At 36.2% G+C, this 18,369-nt stretch overlaps 1 protein-coding gene across 1 annotated transcript in view; it reads left to right on the top strand.

Moving 5' to 3' along the window:
• Nucleotides 1–18,369, top strand: part of LOC150083895 (uncharacterized) — a 75,496-nt gene that overhangs the window by 54,318 nt on the left and 2,809 nt on the right. Inside the window, exons 15-19 of the mRNA XM_090375557.1 lie at nucleotides 5,946–6,036; nucleotides 6,158–6,255; nucleotides 9,312–9,380; nucleotides 11,299–11,373; nucleotides 13,239–13,324. Of these exons, the coding sequence (XP_090231683.1) occupies nucleotides 5,946–6,036; nucleotides 6,158–6,255; nucleotides 9,312–9,380; nucleotides 11,299–11,373; nucleotides 13,239–13,324 (419 nt within the window). The remainder of the gene's footprint in view (nucleotides 1–5,945; nucleotides 6,037–6,157; nucleotides 6,256–9,311; nucleotides 9,381–11,298; nucleotides 11,374–13,238; nucleotides 13,325–18,369) is intronic.

Here is an 18,369-nt window from a genome sequence, read left to right on the forward strand (position 1 = left end):
AGACCTCCATATAATGAAATTGATGGTTCCCTTGAAAAAATTCACTGTGCAGAAAATTTCATTATAAAGAAATATGACATTTTCAACAATGAAAAATACTGTAAATTCAGAAATGAATAAATTTTCTACTATTTTAAAACAATTTATTAATACACACATTAAGAAATGACTACTTTCATGATGTGCACAATGTATTAGTACACTTTTAAGAATTATTTCGTAATATTTGGTTATTTTTTGTTGTGCACTGGATTTTACTGTACATTGTTCATAAAAATTGTTAGCATTTGTTTAAACACTCAAATATATTTTCTGGCACATTTTATTCCCACTGAAGGCCTCTACACAAAGTTTCAAAGTTTCACTCATTTTCATCCTGCCATTGTCGATATTGTGTTGATTCCCTCAGATATTCAGCTACTATGACATCATTATCAACTCCTAAAAATTTGTCAAGAACAGTTTCTCCACTGATCAAACCTCGCTTGGAACTCTTCCCAAGCTTGCTCAATGTCTTGTAGTAGTTTGTCGCTGACATCTGTTAATTTGCATTTTAGCAAAACCTATGACATTGCATGCCAACGATCTGAAACTCTTCATTCTTTCAGATCATCCAGAGCAAGCGCGCTCTAGCCAAAGAGCTGCACAAAACAAATATCTGAGATAAGCACCTTTCTTCAATATATTGGTCTTGAACTAAATGCTGAAAAATCTGCTTAATGATGCTTATGAAAAGAAAAATAATTCCAACACACATCTTTATAAATGGACATCAAATTAAATTTGTCAACTCTCACAAGGACCTAGGCTCGGTATGGGATTCGAACCTGTCTTTCGGGAGAACTTCAAGGAAGCTAGAAACAAATTCTTCTCAGCCCTTTGGTCAGCTCAACGGGAACTGGTGGGTTACCGCAATAGCAAGCTGACAACTAAGTAAGTCCGATCTTGTGTAGTACTGGTGGCTCTCTGTTCATCAGAAATCTGGTCCTCTGCCCCTCCAACCTACTTATGGCAGTTCTTGGGGATTGAGTATTGGCTTCTTCGATCCCTCAATAGGACTTCAAGACATCCCCTTACTATCTCTAGGGGTATACTACATTCGCTGCATGGAATGATTCTTTAGAAGCAAATCATCATCACTCACAACATAATTACCTTCTCTAAGCTCATTTCCTGTAAACTTAGATTCTCCCAACATTGATAGCCTCATCATCCCACCCAAGAATAACAGAAGAATAAGTAATCGGCAAACATCTGTGATTCGACCTGCCCTCAACCAAGTCAGCTCGTTCAGTCATATGTTCCCAGCAAGCACGATCACACTTCTCAATGACTTAAACATCAACTGTGAAGCAATTTGTGTGTTGACAAGGCCTACAGAACCAAAGTTTTTGCAGATACTATGCTATCTTGCAATTTTAGACCTTCATTTTGCCATCGTCCTACGTGGCTTCTGTACTTGAGGATGATCTGTGCTCCTTCTCCTGTTCCAATCAGTCTATAATATCCTGCTGCCATCCCCGCACTCTGCTTGGATAGATGCTGACTGTATATTGAGCATTTATGTCGAACGTAATGTCTTCGCATTGTATCTTTATCTTTGTATGTTTTATATTACCCAATATAGATTTTGTATTGCTATGTTATGGTTTTGTTTACTCTCCTAACATTTGATTGCTGTCTAGGGGTGAATGTAACTTTATTATTTTTTACTTTTTACTTTTCCGAAACAATTCTTAATCGTTGATTCCATCACATCTTGACTCCACACATTCTCTAACTCTGATATGCACATCTGCAAATCTATAGGTTTGTTGGTTTCTATTTTCATTATATTTATATATATATATTTTTATTTTTATTTTTATTTTTTCCAGTATTTTCCTTTGGTAGTACATTGTCAAATTCTTTGATAATGCCTTGGTCCATTGACTGCAGTTTAGAAGAGGTATTCGGAGGGAGGAAAACAAGCTTCATGCTTGTAAGTTTCGAAATTACCGAGTGGTGGGCAGTTGTCAACAATCTATGCGATTTTTCTGTTTTTTTTTTTGTCATCTTTCTATCGAAATTTAAAATCCACTGTTCAAAAATTCCACGTCATCCAAGCTTTTATGTTGTAGTTGTAGTCCAACTCTAACAACTTGACTCCTTTGAAATATCGTGGTTGTTTACTTTTGCCTCTACCAAAAGCTTCAGTTTTTTATTACCTGCCATGTTTGCACCAACCAAGACTGTAATTCTCTCCTTACTATTTTTGGCTCCTGAACATTTATCACCTTTTAAAGTCGGTGCCTTTTCGTAAAACGTTTAAAAAATAGACCTATTTCATCCACGTTGAATATGACTTGTAGTCCTCCATAATTGTTTTTCAAAACTGTTTCTTTTCAATGAGTACAGTCTCCTTCGATTACAACTCCACTTTTAGCAGAAATAATTTTTTCCAGTAAGCCGTGCCGCCCTTTAATTTGTCCAGCCAACCATAACTGGCTTGGAATGTTTTATCCCACAGAAAATCTGCATACTCACCTTTTCTTTTATTAATGGCCCTATCAGCACATTTTGGTCTCGAATCAACATCATCCACTTAAACTGCTTCATCTACATCTTCAAAAGCATAATTTTGCAAGATTCCGACTGGGTCCCGTTTCCTCAAACAGTTTGAAAATCGAAACCAGTTTTTCAGAAGAATTAACACACTACTGGCAGGAATACAAATTTTAAAGCAATTTCTTTTTTTTTTTCTTTTTTTTTTCCTTTTTTTTTTTTCCCCTGTTTTTTTCTAATGCCCCGATCTACGCTATTAATCACTTCCACTTTTTTCACACTACACTCAAGGATTTCTGCTTAGATACTGTAAGGTTACTTGCTCTGCAACTAAAACAAACTGACTGAAGGACCACTTGTACCTACCATGTAAACAGAGACAGGTGAAATTTAGTGTGGATGACTCATTTCTTCGAAACAACAGATGAATTTCCTGGATAAAGGAAAATCACTTTCTCCTAATTCTCTAATAGGATACTTACAGTAGAAAACGAGTTGACCGGAGCCAAAGACCACGTCGGCAATATGCCTTAATCTTTACCAATTGGCTATGGACTCAGTAGTAGTTGACAAGCACAGTTTCTCAATACAGTAATGCATAGGTTGTGTAAGTTTTACTTCTTTTTAGACACTCTGACCCACTGCTGGGCAAAGGTCTCTCCTAAAACTTTCCATCTTTTTCTGTTGCATGCAGCGGTTGACCAGTTTCCTCCTGCAGCGTTTTACAGGCACCACTAAATTGTAGAATATTTTAACTCTTAATTTGTGGAATTAATCCCTTTAGCACTTAAGTGCTGAAGGGGTTAATTCTTAATCCTTTTAGCTCTTCATTCGTGCTTTCTACAGCATCAGTTTTATTGCCTAAAAACCAGAGGTGTGCACAATGCGTACCCGGGTCTCTCAAAATCAGTTTGTTATATGGAAATTTTCTTTGTTATACAGAAACTATTTTCAATGTAACGACTAAGGGAAAATCAAAGAAGTTTGCTACATAGAAAAATTCGCTATATGGAAGTTTGTTAAAGAGAGGTCTTACTGTACATTGGTACAAAATGCTTTTACCAACCAAGAACCAATGGTTTACTTAGTAAATTCGTCACATACTTATGCCAAATTTGTCATTCCACTGTCACAACGGATTTAAAAAATTTTGTTCTAAAGCTACACATGAAATGCCTTCTTGCTTGGATGCCATTTTGCAATACTAAGGAATATAACTCTGCCTAGTAGCATGCTCAGTAAGCCACAACCTAAGTACCAGATTTAAACTCTTTGAATTGATCTTTCCTATGAATGAATAAATCTTTATTTTTCTATTGGGGTTGGTGTAACACAGGGCTATAATAATTGCATGCTGTGGAACACAGGCAGACACCTTATATATAGCGTAGTGTTGACAAAATAAACAGGTAATGTACTCGGTGCATTACATTTCAAGTATTTGTTTTTATTTTTTTCTAATTGATATTTTTTATTTTCTGTGATTAATATAAGTGAAAATTAAATAACTAATTAACTAGTTTTAAATTGATTACTAATTAACTAATAATAAATAAAAGTAATTATTTTCGCTTCACATACTTTACAATCTTTATTTACTCAACTTTTTGGAATACTTATTCCTCCTAGATTTAATTAATTAATTCTGTGATTTAATAAAATAAGCAAATAGCAGCAAGTACTTCACATAATGTGAGGTTACTTATTTCCTTCTGGATTTTAATAAAATTTGAAAAGCAACAGTTGCTTAACATTTCTGCTGTGATTAATATAATAAGTAAATTCTAATAATCCATTATGTATATAATTAGTAAATTGATAAAATAAAAAAATGATTTCTTCAAAATCAGCTTTTACATGTGTTGTTTAAATAAATGAAGAACTTATTTTCTGTGCATCCACCATATTGCCCATTTGTTCCTCCAGTCAGTGCACAACAAACAATATTCAGTGATCCAACTACAACATAATATGCGGATAATGTGATATATATGAAAAATAAAATAATTGCTGGATTTGTTTTTCTGATTTTAATGAAATATGTGATGGACCTTTCTAAAAGCACTAAATGTAAACTTTCATGAAAATCCTTCCATTCGAAGTCCAGTTGTTAGTCAAAAGATGGATGTGTAGGTGATAGGCACTTTACGTATGTGTCAATATACCTAAAAAAATTCATTGATAAATATTCACATGCAGCTGTGTTATATGTTGACATGAAAAAAATCGGCATTTATGACTAAGTTACCAAGCTGTATCACCTTTGGTAATGTAATATGGGTTGGTATTTTTATGTCATCTTATGCCATTAGGCCTCCATAGGCAAGTGGTCAGAAGCAGAGTACAGTAGCACATGCTCTTTGGTGCCTCCGTAGCCAGGTGGGAAGGAGCAGGGTTTGAGCCCGTCGCCACTAAATACGGAGGATGCGGAAAGGTCAGGGAATTGACCACCGCATATTCCCAGAGCAATATGGCCTTAGTTGTTAATGCTCCTAAAAACCAAATAAGAACAACAGCATGCTCTTTGAGTAGACCACAGTTCAAGCCCCTGACTGCTAATTATGGTTATCTGCCAACCCACACTGGACCAGCGTGGCAGATTATGGTCTGTTTCTCTCAACATGGATCGTTGAGGCGGCTTCCATCCTGCAGTGGATTAATAATGGCTGCAGTTTAACTTTTACCTTTTTTTATGCCTTTAGGTCTTACAAATGTTTCTATGACTCTATTCTGTAAGAGAAATTTTTAATCATTCATCTTCATTTTTTTCATTCAAGCATTTCAGTCAATTTTATTTATAAATATTCTTGTTTATACTCTGGCACGACCACCAGGTTAGTGGAGTTTACAATAAATCAATCAATACAAACATTAATCATATTTAGCAGTCATGGGCTTGAATCCTGGCCCACTCAGAGTATGTGCTATCGCACTCCTGACCACTCGGCTACTATTGCATTATCATGTGGATTAGAGCCATGGTCAACTTGCATGCATTTGCCATTGTACTTTCATTTTGAGATCACTCAGCTGTATTAGGCTGGGGTTAACTGATTTCAGGCAGAGGGACTGCCCTCCCTTCCACCATATTTACTCCGTTTTTGAGTCTGCACAACATTCAAATTGTCCTGCGAATATGTGATTGCACAGACATGATATCTAAAGAGCACATGTAGGAAATTGCACAGGAAATCTCTAAGAATAAGAAAATTCTGCTTCAGACTTATTGGCTACTAAATGGCATACTGACAAATACTGTGGAGGGATTTAAATTTTAATGGATGCTTTAAATTTGAATGGATGCGCACGCATGCACGCACACACACAGTCAGTCAATAAAACTTATGTACAATATTAATCATTAATAAGTCATTATTTGAAAACTGTCTTTATTTTTGTAGAATAGCATTCAGCATATTGGAGAAGCTTTAGAACTACAGAACAATCAAGTTCTTGAAACATTCTTTTCAAATGCCGTGAATGCCTCTCTAGGTAAGTAATCAAAATCATGTGCTCAGATTGTGTTAACTCTCATTCCTTTTCATTAATAGAATTTTTTGTTACTTCAAAATTATTTCAAATTTATTTCAAAATTTGGCATCTTGATTCACAGAAAAATTTCTTCATTTTACAAAGAATCGTGATTTCATTCCAAGGAAGCCAGCTTACATAAATCATTTGATAGTTAAAGGAAGTCAAGATGCAACAAAGGTAATGCTATTAAACATTTGAATGTGTGGAAATCAGTTGCTAAATTTATAAATACCTTGTATATTTAAATGAGAGAACTGTATTCTATAGTAGAGGGGATATTAGTGAAATTTTGATACTAAAATTAGCATTATCCTTTGCACGGTCCAAGAAATCTGCTTTTAATCAGATAATAGTTAACCAACTTTTATTCATGATTCCCCACTCAGATTTATTGGCAATTCTAAAAGTATTTAGTTGAGGAAGGATGGTTGCAGGATTGATGTTCAGAAGTTTGCCTTCAGCCAGCAGGTAGTTGATTGTTGGAACAAGCATCTATTTCTTGGAGGACAAATTCTTGGAGGGTATGAATGGGTGAGCTATGTTTTTTTTTTTGGCTGATGCTATATAAGCTTGCTTTCTTGCATCATTTGCCATTAATTTCCCAGATATTGACTGGAACTTGTGGTTGGTCCTTCATACACTGGCAAGACTTTTGTAGATTTATTGGATCATTGGTTTCTAAAGCAGCATGTTCAAGAGGCAACTAGGGGGAGTAATACTCTTGATCTCAGCAGTTATTATTCATGCATTAAGAATTTGCAGATAAAGGAAACACTAGGCAGCAGTGATCACACTGTACTGATGTGGGATTTACTTTGAATTTGGACAGTAAATGGATGTTGGCTGGTGGCAGCAAGTGTTCGGATTATTTTGAAAGAGAGAGCAGGAATTATAGAAGCCAATTCAGAAGAACAGTGCCCATGGAAGTATCTATAGAAAAAGCATGCAGCAAAAGCAGAACATCTATGAGACAGAGTGGAGAGACTCTGTTAGAGATGAGTCATTAATTAACCTAACTGTCCTCTTCTGAATGGAATCTAGAAGCCCAAGAGGTTTTAGGGACACCACCCCAGATGTGGGAACAATATTCTATAGTAGGGTGGATTTTCATCAAAAATCAAGCCAATTACAATATGCAGCATTCTTTTCTTGAACAGCCTTAGCATATTTATTGGAAAATCGAGGTTTAGATAAAGGACAAGATTTTAAGGTGGAGTGTGGAATAAAGGATTCCATTCCTACAAGAATAATTTCACTGACACGATCTGAGCAAACGTTGACATCAGAAGTTTTGAAACAGTAATTCGACTAAGGAAAAGAAGAAAAGAAACCTCACACGTCATCGGGCCAATGCCAAACAACACAAGGTTGGGAATAGCCATGAGATATAGGCTCCATTGGAGAAGAGACAATCACAAGTTGTGATCTGAGGTTCCTAAAGAACTCCTTCTGACCATGTACTTAGAAGGGCTGTTTGTGAGAAAAAGATCAAGCATGTCGGCTGTGTGGTTAGGATTGTCCAGTATTCTGTTAGGTAAATGAACAATCTGTGTGAGGTCATTAGTATGCTGTATAGGGCAAAAGCCTCAGCATCTTGATCACCTTGATCTGTGTGACTAGAAAACGGAAGCCAACTGGAGTTGTGAACATTAAAATCACCAAGGAAAATTACCTCACTGTTAGGAAAGTTGGACTAGAGAAAATTAAGTTGCAAAGAGAGGAAGTCAGAGTTCCAAGTGATTAGTGGAGTTGGAAGAACGGTAGAGACAACAGATGAATTTGACAGAATGAGGTAGAGAAATTTTAAGCCAGAGAAGATTGGAAAGAGGAGATTCCAAATTACCAATTCTCTGACAGGGAATATTGAAACAGACATATGCACAAGTACCACCTTTGAAACGAAAGGAATCATACAGCGAATAATTTGGGCAACTGAGATGAGCAGTGGTTGAATCAACCAATAACTGAGATTCTGTGAGAAAAAGTACATGCTGTTTGGCAGACTAAGTGGAAATGGACATCATTGAGATTATAACTGAGACTACATATATTTGTGAGGCGCCTCCGTAGCCAGGTGGGAAGGAGCAGCAGTGCGTAGCACACGCTTCTTGATTGACCGGGGTTCGAGCCCGTCACCACCAAATACGCAGGATGCGGAAAGGTCAGGGAATGACCACCGCATATACCGGAGCAATATGGCCTTAGTTGTTAATGCTCCTAAAAACCAGATAACAAACAAACAACATATATTTGTGAGAACTAGGAAGCGTTTAGGAGGTATAGATTTTTTTGCAGATAAGTTTGCTCTATTAGTTTGACAATTGATGGTATTAGTTTGACAATTCATGGTGTATTCAATAGTAAGAAAAAGTAGGGGGGGGACATGCTGTGTGAAGTAATTAAATTTTTGGATATGGCATACATATGTTAAGAATATACAGTACCTAGATCCTTGACATAATGTGGCCTCAACAATGCCCCCCACATACACACTACTTGGACTCCTTCCAATCACACTCTGGCAGATTAGATTCAGTAAGATTATACACTAGCTGATCCAGAAGCCTCCTAAAGAATTACCAATGGGTTTGGTCCGGTGTATTAACTAGTGGCTTTCCTGCGAACACCATTTTAGAGCTGTAACCTCAAAATGTAAGGAAGTTTGCATCTCGCAGTGGTGTTCATCCCAACCTCAAAAGACATCAATCATACTGCAACTATCATCAGGGGTAAAGTTTAAGGGTTTCTGCTTTCATAAAGGTGACTATGGTGGTCTCTCAGACAGTTTTTAAATTCTGTACAGTGGGACCAACCGATGTTACCAACAGCAAATTCTAAATGGGAAGGAATTAATCTTGAAAGCTACTAGGCTTTTCATACTGATATTGTTATATTCACCTAGATTGGCAGAATATATATGTGAATAGTATTAATCACCCATCGTGTTTATGTAGACAGTGTCGTCACAAAAACTAGGCACGTTAAAAAAATAACTAAAGACAGATTACATGCAAAAACTGTCCAACCCCTCACCCTTTTTTTTTTTACCATTGATTAAAAATACTTGTTGACCATTGAAATCATTTAATTGTATAGTGGCACTTGCTTGCCATGTAACTGCATGATTATTTATCTTCCTTACCTAAAAAATTTATTTTTATTATTATTTTTTTAAGCTGTCATCATCAGTTCAATGTTTGTGTTTTCCATCTTTCTCTTTATTGCTATTGCAGGCATTTGATGAGTATTGCAATGCCTTCATACAAGAGAAATACTTTAAATTATACTTAGCAATGCTGAAGGTAAATATACATTTCATATATTTTATTTTAGTTTAACATTAATAACTTGTTAAGTGTTGTAACAGTGCCTTTTCTAAATTAAAATAAGCTGTGCTTTTTATAATGCTTATTTCAATAATTTTTACCTCATGCCCATCTTCTAATGATCTCATTGCAGTTTTTAGAAAAAATGCATATAGAGGAAGGTTGTTTTGGGGAACAGACTGCTAGAATAAATGAAGAAAAATTAGTTTTCTGAGTTTTAAGTTGGGTTGTTGATGTATGTTTTCTTATTGATTTAGAAGAAAATGGTGGAATTACTAGATAAACAGAGCATCCTTGTGAAAACAAAAGGAGTGAGTGGGTAGGAAGAGAGACCTATTGTTTAATCCAGATGCTCTGAGGTCTCAGAACACTGCCCTTCATGCTGAAACAATATTCCACAGGATAATTTGAGAGATGTACAGATATAGAGTTAACAGCTGCTCAGAAAAAAAATAACCAAGAACAAAAGAGATAATCTCTAATTTTTTAGATGCAGGAAAAGTGAAATTTCTGATATGCTAGTGTATCAGAAATAGTGAGTTCTCCACTCATGACTGATTGGAGAGGTCTAAGTTTGAATTCCATCATAATTCAATCTGGGTTTGCAGTTTATCAATGTCAGACAGAGAGAGTGGGGTATCCCTCATGAGTTATTCCAGGTTTTTAAGCCTGCACAACATGTAAATCAATTGGTGAACACACGTGTTTGTACAGCCATCAGTGACAGCTCATGGACAGGTTGAACATTTGCACACTTAGAGATTTTTTTTGAAATCAAGTGGAGTTGGTGAATAATTATAAATTATTTTAGTTACTTGTAACTCTGCTATAAGGTTAATATTACTTACTCCTAAACAAATATAAGCATTGCCAGCACATCATGTGCAATTATCTAATTTTGCAGTCTCAGTGCTAGTGTACTTGCAGTCAGCCTGCAAACTGAGTGTACATGTTTAGTGGTATTTCCATGTGCACACAGCAATCCGGGTATATGGCATTAACATAGCCATGCAGTTTGTGTGGATGAGACAAGTATAAAATTGTGATTATAGAAATTTTATGAATATAATTTAATAATATTTGTAAATTTAAAAACTACTTACAAAAATCATTTCCTATAATAACAATTATAGGTATGATTTTTGAAACTAAAAGATTTCAAAAATCAGAATGCAAGTTGTAACCACAATGCTTCCTTTTCTTCATGAATCACCCCTGACAAACATGATACACAATTTAAAAAAATAAAAAATAATGTAAGTTTTGGCTTTTGAAGGGTTGAAGTTTCCCTCCTCTACATTGGTAAATGATTTGTAAATCAGAATTTAAGTGGTGAGTATTTTGAGTACTTCAGGTGAATAGCAATGAGAGTATCTCAAAAGAACCTTAAACTACTGGTTAGTGTTGATTTAGGAAGTTTAGATAGAGAATTACCTATCATACAGATTGAACTGCCAAAAGGGAAACTTTGATTGCCCAATTGCAAAAAGGAAATACTAGACCATGGGATGGAGCTTGCTTAGAATGGCATTATGGCAAACACAACCAAATGCCTTTGAAATTCATGGAATTTACTCAGTAGAATCTATCTGAAGATGATATGCATAATCCAAAGTACTCCCTCCTTCATGGATTAACATAGATGAAACTCATTGGTTATCATTGAGACATTTTTTTAAAAAAATACCTCAAAAATCAACAATGCTTTTTATAGTAGTGATTAATGATACTGTGAGGGGAGAGAGAGAGAGAGAGAGAGAGAGAGAGAGAGAGAGAGAGAGAGAGAGAGAGATTCCTTGCCTTTACTTAGGATTTAACTCATTTTATAATTTGCAAATTTTTTTTGTATATAACATGACTAATTTTTGCATTTGCATTATTTTTGTGGTCATAGAATGAGCTGAGAGAAGCAGCTGAAGTGGTGCAAAAAGCGAATGAAGTGCTTGCAAGTGATTTGATAAGGTCTAAGGTAGGTGTACATCATAAGAGATATCTTTAAGAATTAAGACTACTTTTAATTTTTAGAGTTAAATGTATCTTGCATAAATTTTTCTTAATCCTTATTGCTGTTTCACTCTGAAGCAACTATTGCGAAATCATCATTTTTGCCCTTCATAGGTATTAAAATTTATCATTTTCATTTCTAACAGTTGGTGTTTGTGGTAATTATATAAAAAATACTGACTGATTTTTTTTTTTTTTTTTTTTTTCATGTCCCTTTCTGCTGAGATCTTTTCTACCTTCATGGAATGTTTCAAATTTTGTGTTGGCAACAATAAAATGTTTACTTCATGTGTTACTAGACAGTATGCATGGCTATGGGAAAAAGTCATAAGGATACCATTTTAAGAAATCATTCCATATGAAACTGCTTGAGTTCTGGTATTGATAGGTGACAGAAGTATATTGAAGTCACCTTTGTGTTTCTGCAGCCATTTGCAAATGATCCATGCTTTTGATGCAGTTTATTGTCCTGCTGAAAGTAAGCATTACTAGATAAATAAAATGTAAGCATTGAAAGGATGCATCTAGCAGCAGCAATGTTCATTTAGGCATTGATCCACCAGTATCAGAGGGCATGCGCCATGTTAAGTCCTATGTCCACACCATCAAACTTCTGCCACCAGACGAGTGTTGATACATGTCACTTTGCATTGATTTGTGCTGCTATTGCCATATCCTGGTCCTGCCCTCAGCATGGAACAATCAGAACAAGGATTCATCAGACCAAGTAACCCTTTCTACTCTTAAAATGTCCAGTCTTGGCGTTCTGCGTCCAGTACACTTTCTCTGGCACTGACTGTCATACAATTAATCACTTGTGCCTACTGTTTGTCCATTGTTATTAAGGTACAACAATAATATTGATGAACATGAAAAACTCAGCTTCGTTATTACAATGAACATAATTGATTTGCATTCAAAGGTATTGATAAATGTCTTTTTTTTTTTTTTTACCACAAGTAACTACAATTCATCACTCCCATAGACCAATGCCTTATTGTGGTGGGAGTGTTTGCACATTTCAATGAAGCTGAAAACTATGCCACTGGGAGCGTATACTCCTAGCAGGGTCACCCATGATGAACAGATCACAGCTAAGACACCAGACTAAATCAGTCCAAAAACCCGCATTGGACCAACATGGCAGATTATGGCCCATTCCCTCATCATGGCTTCACATCAAAATAAACAGCCTTCATTCCCTACAGGCCTGCAAGCTACTACCTATGGCAGCAGGAAGACCAGCTCAGTGGCAGAGGGTGCTAAGAATCACCAGGCTTGATCAGGCTGCTTTTGGACTTTAGACATTGGAATGCTTAATATTTGGTCTGTGAGTACAGACTCATGCCTAGAAGAACTATTACAAGAGCTGAAAAATATCAATTGGGACATCATTGGTGTATGTGAGATTCAAAGAAAAGGTGAAGATTTGATTAAACTAGAAGATGGACATTGGCTGTACTACAAAGGAACAAATAATGGATGGTGTGATAGAATGAGTTCTGACATATATGTGCACATATGTGTTGCCTTATAGCATTGAATAACGATATTGGCACTCCACTTGCTGTTTAGCTGTTCCAAAGTTTTTTTTTTTTTTTTTTTTACTTTCTTGGTTTTCTCAATGAATTAACCAATATTTAATACACAGCATTTACCCAGTTCATAAAATTATTTGATAAATATTTACCAAATTTCTGAAGATCCAGTTATTCAAAGTGGAGCAGTCTAATATCTTTCAGATGATTAAGGGTAGACTGGTAATTTCCAAAGTTGCACATATTTTGATATTTCATATATATAACATTTTGTTTTTTTTTTTATATGTAGGTCACACAGTTGCTGAATAGCTTTGAACACTTTACTTCCAGTTCTATGTTGCCACTGCCTATGAATTCTACAGATCTAGAAAATAAGTATGATCTTATTAAACAAATTATTTTATCAAATCTTTTAAGATATATCGTGTCCTACCAAAAGTCAATGGGAATGCCACTCTGATTATATGAGATATGCAAATACTAATGAATAAAGAAGCACTCCCAACTACATGTGGGTTGCTTATTCTAGCAGTTGGAGACTATTATGCAAATATTAGTATTTGTATATATGCAACTACAATATCGTGTATGCAAGTATCTTGACCTTATACAGGTGATCAGCAGTTAGCCTGGAATTATTTTCAAACATGTATGGCAAACAACAAGCACATGGAAGGAGCTAAACAGAGTTTCAGAGGAGAATGATAATTAGATTTCATATGGGATACATGTCTGTACATGTGTAGTCCAGCAGTTAATGCCCCCAAGTTTGATAGTTGGCAGCGTGCTTAAGAAATGGAAGTCCAGTGACACCAAACCTAAGAAATGACCAAGTAGATGTGCCTACATCATTGAGGTAGCAGTTACTTCATCTTATCAGTCCCAAGAGAACCAGAGTTTGGAGCTGAAAGTGGATGCAAGCAAACCTGTATGTGTTTCCACATATTGAAAGCTTCATGCTATGAATTTTCATAGAGCTGCAGTTTGCCTTCGATAACAAAAACTTGTACTCTTGCTGGCATGGTTCAAGGCATACTGAACCATGCCAGCAAGAATGGAAATTGGTCATATGGAGTAGTGAGTTATATTACACTCTCTTCCAGCACGATAGTAAGAAGGATGCTTGGAAATTGCTCCTGAGTGTGTTGCCCCAACTGTGAAGTAGAATGAAGTATGTTTGGGGGAGGGGGATTTTTCTTATGGTATGTACTAGATCATGCCATAAACTTTTTGTTGGATTCATTTGCTGGTTGCAGTGCATGGATCTGCAAATGCTTTCTGGACAATTGTTTGTATCTTTTACCTCCCAGCACAACAACCCTCCATGTCACACAGCAAGAGTTGTTAACATGTGGTTTGAAGGGAATAACATCAGAATAATGCAGTCGCTAGAACAGTGTTCTGACCTCAACCTAATTATAAACATTTTTAGATGAAATGGGATGCAGAAATAGGACAAAGCCATGATGGCCCTCTTCATTAGTGGAGCATTGATGCTTTAAAGGAGGAATGGAGCACAATATTCCAAAATTTGCAGAAAGCCTTCTGCATTGCACACTTGAAGTAGTCATCACAACCAAACCAACCCGTGACTTTTGATAGGATAATGTACTATAAAACTGTTTATTTTAATTGAATTGCTGTTTATTTATACTAAAACAAGATAAATCATGGTGATAGTATTGTATTATATATAATAGATTTTAAAATGCTTTCGAAAGCATATATTTAGTTAAATATTCTGAATATCGGTATTCAAATGAAGATTGAATTTATTGGGCATTTTCCCTGTAATTTTAATGAAATTTGTTTTTGTCTGTACTGATATTTTGCAGTACTCTTTAAAAATAAAATAAATAAAACTATTAAATTTAAAAATTAAATTTTTTTTTTAAATTTAAAAAATTAAATTATTTTCTTATGAGCAGCACTGTTAGAACAACCTTAAGAAATAAAAAGTGCTGTATAAAATATGTAGATGAATGGTCGGTTAGGAACTTTTCATATAAACAATAGTTTCACCGTTGTTAATTTGAAAATTTTTTTTTTGTGCATAAACTGTTTTGGTCAGTTTGTATGATGTGTATATTAGGACTGTGCAAATTCATGGTCACAGACAGGCTAATTTGTAATTGTTATGGGTCATGCTGTAATAGCATAGTACGCAATTTTCAAAAGTTGTTTACGGTACATGAAGCAATTGCTTATCACATACAGTTTTGGTTAATTATAATGGTTCTGATATAGATTTATGTATCTTAGTGGAAACCAATTCTTTTATAATTATTTCAAAGCATTAGCAACTAATTAGCATTTGAATGTTAATATTCAGATATTTTTCAACATATTCTTACTGTTTTTTTTTTTTTTTTTTTATTCAGTGCTTTTTCCTTTTTTGATACACAAATTCATATGATAATACAATTTCAGAGCATTAGTTGTGATATCAGTTCTTTTAAAGGACTATGAGGTGATTGGTATTTTAAAATAAAATAGAAAAGAATGACAGATCATTCTTTTCTAGTTGGTCCTGTGAAGTTTGAAGTTGACAGTAAATGGCTGGTGGCGGCACGTGTTTGGACTGTTTTGAAAGAGAGAGCAGGATTATAGAAGCCAATCCAGAAGAACAGTGCCCATAGAAATATCTGTAGAAAAGGCATGCAGCAGAAACAGTACTAACCTAACTGCCCTCTTCTGAATGGAATCTAGAAGCCTGAGGGAGGTTTTGGGAGCACTCCCCCAGATGTGGGAACAATATTCCATGGTAGAGTGGATTTGTGATTTGTACAGAGTCAACTGTTTGGAAGAAAAGTAACGCCGAGAGAAAACCAAGTTTTTTAGATGCAGAGGAATCAATATTTGTAATGTGCTTGTGCAAAGAAAGATTAGAATTCAGGGTAACCCCCAAAAGAGATATATCATTTTGCCTAGAAATCAGAGTGTCACCAAAGATAAGGATAGGAGCAGAAGAATCCTTTTTGCGAGATATAAGACAAGACTGAGGTTTAGAAGGACTAAAATCAACTAAGCTGTCTTTGCCCCACTGGAGAATTACCTGGAGATCAGCATTTAAGGAATTGGTAGCAGATATTTGAGAAGTTGAAGCTGATTGAGCAGAGCAAGATTTCTCAAACTGAAAAGTGGAATGCAATGTGCTATCATCAGCAAAACTATGGATAGGATCTCTGGTCAATGGAAGGTCATTAATATACAAAGGGTACTAGGAAAGTTTTGCAATATGATGCAATAATGAATCACAGGAAGCTGCTTGTTGCTGCATGTTGAGACATGTTCATACGTGCATAGTAGCCGCCACGCCAAGTCGATGGGCTCAATTATTCATTAGTAGTGAGAGTGTAAAGTGCTTGCAATGGCATCGTGGTCACGAAATGAGATAAGGACAGTTTTGCGGTATAATTTCGTGCGTGGTTTAACCACAGACCAGTGCTTAGAAGAAATGACTCTTGCACTAGATGATGATTGTCCACATCGTACAACGATATTCAGGTGGTATAGAGAATTCCAAAGGGGAAATTTCACTCTGGAGGATTCTGAGAGGCCGGGAAGGCCACGAACGTCAGTTACGGAGGAAAACGTTACTGCTGTGAGGAAAATGCTTGACGAAAACAGGCGAGTGACCTACCAACAGATAGAGGATACTTTGGGCCTAAAAGCACCAGCAATTCGTTCGATTCTGCAAGATCATTTGCACGTGAAGAAACTTTGTTCTCTCTGGGTGCCGCATCAACTGACTGAAGAGCAGATGACACGACGTGTGACTTGGTGCCGGGAGATGTTAAAAAAGTTTGATAAGGGACAATCTCGGTATGTGAACAACATCGTGACAGGTGACGAGACTTGGCTGTACTATTACGATCTGCCGACCAAGGCTCAAAACAAAGTTTGGGTCTTTGATGATGACGACACACCCGTAATTGTCAGAAAATCCCGATCTGTAAAGAAGAAAATGATAGCTGTATTTTTTAAATCGAGTGGAATTGTGGAACGTGTCGTTTTGGACACGCAGAAGACAGTCACAGCTAAGTGGTATACTGAACAATGCCTGCCTAAAGTCAATGGATCTGTGAAGAACCTGTGGCCAAAGTCAAGAATGGACATCTGGTACCTCCATCACGATAATGCTCCAGCTCACCGCGCCAAAGCCTGCACCGAATATTTGACCACGACAGGACTGAAACTTCTCGAGCACCCTCCCTACAGTCCAGACCTTGCTCCCTGCGACTTTGCACTGTTCCCGCATGTGAAAATGAAGCTAAAAGGGAGGCGGTTTTCCAGTGATGAGGACCTTCTACGGGCTTGGGACAGCGAGTGTGCTTTACTCCCTAGTGAAACTTGGCAGAACTGGTTTAAAGATTGGTTTCCGAGGATGGAGAGGTGTATTGAATGTAGAGGAAATTACTTTGAAAAAATTAAATAAACAAAGCTGTATTGCAAAACTTTCCTAGTACCCTTTGTACAAGAGGAAAAGAGTGGGGTAAAGAACTGAACCATGGGGGACACCAGCATTAGTGATGAAGTAAGAAAACAGAGCCATCTACCATCACCCTCAGTGAGTGATCAGAGAGAAAACTGGATAACCAATTACAAAAAACAGTTGGCAAACCATAAGATGGAAGCTTGTTTAGAAGATCTTTATGCCAAACACAATCAAAAGCCTTTGAGATGTCAAGAGCAACTGCTTGTTTCACCGAACTTTTCCATTGAATTTGTCCATAAATGGGTAACATAAGCCAGAATATCACCAGTGGATCGACACTGGCAGAATCCATACTGGTGATCGTTGATCAGCCAGAAAGTTTCTAAGTAGTTTAAGAGTTGGCGGTTAATTGATTTCTCCATTACTTTAGAAAGAGTAGAAGTAATTTCAATGGGACGATAATTAGATGGGAGGGATTTGTCACCCTTTTTAAGAACTGGCTGGATATGAGCAAATTTCCAAGCAGAAGGAAAAACACCTTTGGAGTAAGAAAATGAAAAAAGAAAAGGCGGCAAAGAACAGGGGTAAGATCATGAGCACAGGTTTTGAGAATAATTGGAGAAATACCATCAGGACCCGGAGCTTTCCTAGCATCAAAATTCTTCAAAATCTTTCTGACATCCTTTTGATGGAAGACCACAGGAGGCATTGAATGGTGCATGTTGGGAATGGTGGGAGGTGTTTTACCAAGATCAAGGATAAAGCTAGCAGGTCAGCTTTATCCTTGGCTGAAGTGACCACTTGCAGTAGATGTGACAGGTGGGTGACCATCTGATATCTACTGCATGATCAGGATAAATAATTAAATAATAAGAAAAGAGAAACTTTTCAAAAGATTTTCTTTTTTTAAATGCTTTTGAAAGAAAATATTCAGATTGCAGTAAATTTAACGCTAATTTTAATTAAATTTTTTTTTTCAATT

Source organism: Mastigoproctus giganteus, chromosome 6 (assembly GCF_048544385.1).
Source record: "Mastigoproctus giganteus isolate SK-2022 chromosome 6, ASM4854438v1, whole genome shotgun sequence".
NCBI lineage: Eukaryota > Metazoa > Arthropoda > Arachnida > Uropygi > Thelyphonidae > Mastigoproctus > Mastigoproctus giganteus.